At 52.9% G+C, this 6,752-nt stretch overlaps 1 protein-coding gene across 2 annotated transcripts in view; it reads right to left on the bottom strand.

The window, feature by feature from the left end:
* Nucleotides 1-3,504: 3,504 nt before the first annotated feature.
* Nucleotides 3,505-6,752, bottom strand: part of NAPA (NSF attachment protein alpha) — a 28,276-nt gene continuing 25,028 nt past the window's right edge. For both annotated transcript variants that reach the window (XM_066271684.1, XM_066271682.1), the window contains 4 exons: nucleotides 6,498-6,602; nucleotides 5,460-5,528; nucleotides 4,990-5,040; nucleotides 3,505-4,243 (listed from right to left, as the gene is read on the bottom strand). In XM_066271684.1, coding sequence (XP_066127781.1) covers nucleotides 4,142-4,243; nucleotides 4,990-5,040; nucleotides 5,460-5,528; nucleotides 6,498-6,602 — 327 coding nt within the window. In that variant the 3' untranslated portion in view covers nucleotides 3,505-4,141. The remainder of the gene's footprint in view (nucleotides 4,244-4,989; nucleotides 5,041-5,459; nucleotides 5,529-6,497; nucleotides 6,603-6,752) is intronic.

The raw sequence follows: 6,752 nt of genomic DNA, 5'->3' as shown, positions 1-6,752 counted from the left end.
CCTCCCCAACCCTACCCCACCCTCCGCTTCTGAAGCGACCTGGACCTCCGGGTGCCCGCTCGTCGCGCAGATTGACGACGCACGGATTGCCTTCGCTGCCCTTTACCAAGATGGCCGCAGACTGGGCTAGCCGGGCTTCCTATGCGATTTTTGTCCCAACGCGCCTGCGCGCTGGGTGGATGGTAATATGTATACATATAACCACCATAAAGCTTAAGGTGTCAGGAACTGTTCTAAGCGCTTTCCATCAATCAATTTATTTAAACCTCACAAACAGTCTGAGGTAGTTAATGTGTTTTTGGATGAAGGAATTGAGGCACAGAGATGTAAAGTAACTTGTCTAACATCATACACTAAGAAGCAGTATTAAGACCCAAACAAGATAGCTTCATATTTTATTAACCACATCACTTTTAAAACGGCGAAATGCATTCTTCTTATTCCAAAGAAAAAAGATATAGGTACCTGTCCTGACAGATAACCTCATCCTTTACTTGAATGGCCTTGTGCCAGTCATGTTGGCCCTGCTATTCCTATTGAATCATCACAACTGCCCTATTGTAACCCCTCATTCATTTGTTCAACATTTATTGGGCATTTCCTATGTACCAACACGTACTGTCCAAGCTTACCTCAGTAACCCCTGCAAGAACCCTGCAGAGGTTTATTCATTAGCCCAATTTAGAGGATGAAACTGAGGCTCAGGGAGAGTTAAGTCCCTTGGCTGATAGGCTAGGAAGTGGTGGACAGGATGTTAACCAGGTGTTTCTTACTCAGGGTCTTCAGAGGTTCCTGTGTGTTTTGTCCTTAGAATGGCATCAGGGGCTTGGGGACTGTTGACCTGTATATTGTTTCCAGAGTTCATCAATTGTTCTGGCCACTGTGAACAATCTGTCAAGCCCCTCCATGCAGAGAGAACACATGCAAACATTGCAAGATCTATGATGGCAGTAAAACACCCAGTACCTGAACTGCAGGGCCTGACACAAAGCAAGCATCCAACATATGTGTGGAAACTCCACAAACTATGTGCCAGGCCCTTTGCCAGGCACAGTTACATAAGCAACATAAAAGGAAAAGTTCTCAAAGGTAGATTGGATGTGGAGGGTGAAAAGGAGTGTGTTGATTTCCGACTTCTGCATTTGGGGAGTAAATGCTACTAGAGGGCAGAGTCTAGCTATATTGTTTAGTGCAGCACTCCCAGGGTCTAGACCAGGGCGACACATAGTAGGTGCTTAATCAATACAGAGTGACTAGAATGTGGGGTCTAGTTCCACTTCTGAAGAATGCTTTCTTTAGCCTTCTACATCTAAATCATATTCTTTTAATATTTGTCAAGCACTTAAATAAATGAAGTTATAAATTGGAAAGAATTGTCCTGTTCAGTGGTTTCTAACGCTAGCTGTACATTTGACACTCCTGTGAAACTTTCAGGAACAACCCCCCCAAACCCCAAAAGGGTGGGGAACATCAAGCAAACCACAATTTATCAGGGTGCAACCTAAACTTGGGTACTTTTTTTTTTTCATTTTTCTGAAGCTGGAAACGGGGAGGAAGTCAGACAGACTCCCGCATGCGCCCGACCAGGATCCACCCGGCATGCCCACCAGGGGGCGATGCTCTGCCCCTCTGGGGCGTCGCTCTGTTGTGTCCAGAGCCATTCTAGTGCCTGAGGCAGAGGTCACAGAGCCATCCCCAGCGCCTGGGCCATCTTTGCTCCAATGGCGCCTTGCTGCGGGAGGGGAAGAGAGAGACAGAGAGGAAGGAGAGGAGGAGGGGTGAAGCAAATGGGCGCCTCTCCTGTGTGCCCTGTCCAGGAATCGAACCCGGGACACGCCGGGCCGCCGCTCTACCTCTGAGCCAACTGGCCAGGGCCCAAACTTGGGTACTTTTAATGAGAATTACTCTTTCAGTTACAAATGGGAGAAATAGATTCTTAAACCATTCTTCAGCCTGTGCCCAAGGCAGGCATCGGTAATCAATCTCAGGTCTCAGGAGTCTTTTTTATTTTTATTTATTTTTAGTTTTAGTTTTTTTTACAGGGACAGAGAGAGTCAAACAGAGGGATAGATAGGGACAGACAGGCAGGGACGGAGAGAGATGAGAAGCATCAATCACCAGTTTTTCCTTGCAACAAGGTAGTTGTTCATTGATTGCTTTCTCATATGTGCCATGACCGCGGGCCTTCAGCAGACTGAGTAACCCCCGGCTTGAGCCAGTGACTTTGGGTCCATGCTAGTGAGCTTTCTGCTCAAGCCAGATGAGCCCGCGCTCAAGCTGGCAACCCCCGGGTCTCGAACCTGAGTCCTTCTGCATCCCAGTCTGACGCTCTATCCACTGCGCCACCGCCTGGTCAGGCAGGTCTCAGGAGTCTTAACTGCCATTATCAATCGATAGTGTTCTGGGATGAAGGGAACTGAGGAGCAGGGCAAAGTGCTGTTTGATATGGTGAACATCTCCCAAACTCCATCCAGGCTCTAGGCTGGAGCACCCGAGAAGCCTAGCCTGATTTCCAGGCAGCCCCTCCTCTGCATTATTCCTGCCCCATTCACTCCAGACATTTCCACGGTGTGAGTCTGCTTCCCAGTACTGAACCTCCTCCAGCTGCCCCCCCTCCCCCACCAGGGGTGGAAGCACAGGCATATAGGGCGGTTCACCTCAGTCCCACGCATGGAGTGCAGTGGGTGGCTCTTGGCCTTTCCTGGGCAAATGGATTGTCACCGCTCCCACTCCCTATACCCAATCGGTCCTCTATTCCACCACCAAAGCTGTTTTCTCCCCCATCGTGCAACACAGAACAAGCGCCACAGAACTATGCTCCCTCTAGGCCAGGGGTCGGGAACCTTTTTGGCTGAGAGAGCCATAAACGCCACATATTTTAAAATGTAACTCCATGAGAGCCATACATTACGCATTATCCAATAAAAATTTGGTGGTGTCCCGGAGGACAGCTGTGATTGGCTCCAGCCACCTGCAACCATAAACACGAGCAGTAGGAAATGGATTGTAATACATGAGAATGTTTTATATTTTTAATATATATATATTTTTATTAAAGATTTGTCTGCAAGCCAGGTGCAGCCATCAAAAGAGCCACATCTGGCTCACGAGCCATAGGTTCCCGACCCCTGCTCTAGGCCAACATAAATGTTGGTGAAGCTGGGAGATTCCGTGGGCCTCTTCCATTCCTCAACTAACAGCTGCATCCACCCTCCAGCCAGCTCAGTGGTGGCACGGACACCCATTGACCCAGCTGAGGAAACAAAGGCCCACAGATGAAGATGGGTGTTCCCAAACTCCCAACTCCACGGTCCCTCCCCAGTCCCATCACTGAACTGCCTCCCTGAGGCCTCCAACCCAGCCCAATCTCTGGGTAAATCCTACTCTCCTCTTCCCAGATAGCATCACCAGAGCCCAGTGGGGTGACCAAGAGAAACAGGAAAACCGGACTGCAGCCCCAAAGGAGGAAGGGGTAGCAGAAGTGACGAGAAAGAAAGACTCATGCAAAATTGTTGTTTTTTATTTTCTTTTTTGGGCCAGCTGCAGCTCCCGACCAAAACCTCAAAGCACTAGGGCAGGAACAGATATGGGGCGGTGCAGGATGACCCTCTGAGCCCCAGGGCCTGGGGTCTCTCCTGGAGGTCGGGGCTGCAGGACGCTGGGGAGTTCCCCAGCACTGGGGGTGGGGAGGAAGGAGCCCATCCCCAGCGGTGAGAGCAGATCTTAGCAGCTACACGTGCTCAGAGCTCAATCGAAGGGCAGAAGTGGGGAGACAGGAACCAACCTCGCACCTCAGCCAGTTGGGACATAGGGGACCAGATGCTGACCCCACCCCCAGCAGCACCCCCAGCAAACAGGTCTACATCACAGATTCTGTGTTCTGGGGTGGAAAAGGGTACCTCTGGGGCTTAAATAAATGGGCAAGGGCAGGGTGCAGCGAGAACAGAGGGTAACTGCCTAGCCAGCAGGCCCGGCCTTAGGAGCCCTAAGGCAGTGTGGAGCCTGCACTGTGGTCTGCGAGGCTCCCGGGAGGGGGGAAGGCCCCAGCCCAGGTCGTGGGCCACCTCTCTCTGGGCTCACACTGTGTGGAGGGGCTGCCAGGAAGAGCAGAGGGGCAGGAAGATGTGCCAGGGACGGCGGCTTAGCGCAGGTCCTCCTCATCACCCTGGATGGTCTTCTTGATGCGCAGAAGCATGGTGGTCAGCCACTGGTCCAGCCGGGAGATGGAGTCGTACTCCTTCACCTGCGGCACGCCGGCTACAGTGACTGGGGTGCCAGGTGGCCAATCCCACACTTGGCCCTGGCTTCCTCCCTGTCCCAGCCCTGGAGTCCAATGTATCCGGTCCCAAGATTCTCTAGATGTGTCCCTGAAAAGCTGTGCTCTGAGGAGAACCAAAGGCGGTGTCCCTTTTGTGCCTTCACTAGCCAGAGAGTAAGGCTTCCGTACAGGAAGGAAAATTTTGTAGCTTAAAAAAAAGGGTCTAGGCCTGACATGTGGTGGCACAGTGGATGGAGTGTAGAGCTGGCATGCTGAGGTCGCCGGCCTCCCCCCTTTCTCTCTCTCTTTCTCTCACACACTCTCTCCTCTCTAAAATGGATAAAAAAAAAAAGGGTTCAGCTTCCCTTCCTTGCTTTATGGATGGGAAACTGAGGCCTGGAGACGTGACAGAGGCCTGTCTCTGGGTCACCCAAGGCGCCGAATGAGAGGTGGTTTCAGCTGCTCACCCAGGGGGACTCCGAGTGGCGCAGTCCTTGGCTTTCAGAGTCAAACAGGCGTGGGTCTGAACCCAGCTCTGTCCCCGAGGGGCCAAATCTCCTCACCATTCTCAGCCTCAGTGCCCTCATCTCTCAAACGGGGAGAATACTCCCCGCACCTATTGGGTAACTGGGGAAGGAATTCACAGACAAGGGCCATGGCCAGACAAAAAAGGGATAAAATTTCATGGTAGAACATGTCTGAGAAGGGCGGCCACCCTGCCAGCCACTCACCGCCTCAGTGTAGCTGTCCACATTCTGCTCTTCATGGGCTTCTAGCAATTTCTGTAAAAAAATAGCAGTAGGGGTCAGGGGCCACTGCTGGCCTCAGCCATGGCTTGGGTTAGATCCATGCACACACCATGTGGGCAGATGAAAATCGGGGACTTCTATGCTGAGAGGGAGGAAAGGTCTGTGTTCCAATTCTGCCATGTCAGAAGTCGCTTGTGAGCTCATGGAGACGTGTGTATGTGTGAGCCCCAGCTCAGCTCTTTTTAGCCCCAGTACTGCCTGAGTCTGGTCTCATTTGGAAAATGGAGACCCAAAAGGCAGAAGAGGGAAGACAAAAACCCTTGAGAACCACTACTCAAATCTTGGTAATCGTACTACCCAGAGCCAAGCCTCCAGGTTCCCGACCCCGGCTCCCAACCACCCACGTCCAGGCCCAGATGCAAAGGAGGCAGCGAACAGGCCCCCACACTCACCTTCATCAGCTTGTACTCCCGGGAATCGGAGAAAGCAGGGAACAGCTCCTCGTACTTCTGGACAGCAAGCTGAGCATCGAGGGTAGAAGGAAGGAAGGGGACAAGCTAATAAAAAGGGGCTGCTGGAGCTGCTGGCCTGACAGAGAAGGGGATCTGGGGATGGCTGGGCCGAGTCAGCTCTCTGTGCCCCTCCCCCAGCCTGCTTGGCGGTACCTGCATGGAAGCTGAGCTCAGTACCAGCCTGGCTGCAGAGACAGCTGTCGGGGAGGGAAGCAGGGGGAAGGTTTCCCGGGCCGGTACCCAGTGCTCCTTCCCCAACCTCGTACCTCCTACATGTCAGGCCTGGTGCTAGGCACTTCGCACGTTTATCTGCCCTAAGGATCCAGGCAGGGTCAAATAATGGTGACCCCCATTTTGAAAACAGGGAAACAGCCAGAGAGGGCAGTGAACTGCTCAGGGCACAGGGTAGTGGTGGGGCAGGGCTAGGGGCTCAGAGGTGCCAGGATGAGGGCAGGGTGGCTGGAAACCCTCAAGAAATCCTGGGTTTTGGAGTCCAGCTCCTCCCCTGGCCATTCCCTCCTTCCAAGAGGCCCCAAAGATGGGTGGGCGGACATGCAGGCGATGGCTCAAATCCTGACACTGGGAATGAGAAAGGTTTGGAATCTGGGCTGCTGTTTATTAGCCACGTGGCCTTAAACAAGGGACTCTGGTCTCAGCCTGTGTCTTCATCTCTAAAATGGGTGACAGTGACACAACCTCCCTGGGAGCAGTAAGGATTCAAAATGCGCTCTAACGGAAGAACGAGCCTGGCTCCAAGTGAGCCAGGAATGGGGAAACCCGAATGCTAAGGGCTGGTGACATCGGGGACAGAAACACAGCAATGAGAACAAGCACTTCTCACCCAAGGCCGACTGTCGGGGCTAGACGTGAGTTAGAGGCTTCCCCCTCTAAGGGTTGAGAGGGGACTTGGCCTAGGGATAGTAGCTCCAGTGCTCCAGGGGTGTCCCCTGTGGGTGGGCAAGCTCTGGGTGGGCTCACCTTGGCATTGAGCATATCAATACAGAAGTGGCAGAGGGCTGCCTTGAAGAAGTAGTCCTTGGCGCTGTACTTGAGGAGGGGGCTGTCCATGGCGTTGGTCCCCACCTGTGGACACACGAAGGCTACACTGTAAGTCACGGCAGTTAGCCAGAAGGCCAGGGTTGCTGCCGGGCACTTGGGGGCTAGCTGGAGGCCGGTCCATACCCAGATGAAGACCTGTTAACCCAGGACCCCAAGGGCACAGAGGCCAGAGGG

Source organism: Saccopteryx bilineata, chromosome 3 (assembly GCF_036850765.1).
Source record: "Saccopteryx bilineata isolate mSacBil1 chromosome 3, mSacBil1_pri_phased_curated, whole genome shotgun sequence".
NCBI classification, from domain to species: domain Eukaryota; kingdom Metazoa; phylum Chordata; class Mammalia; order Chiroptera; family Emballonuridae; genus Saccopteryx; species Saccopteryx bilineata.
This window is presented reverse-complemented; position numbering and strand designations above follow the sequence as displayed.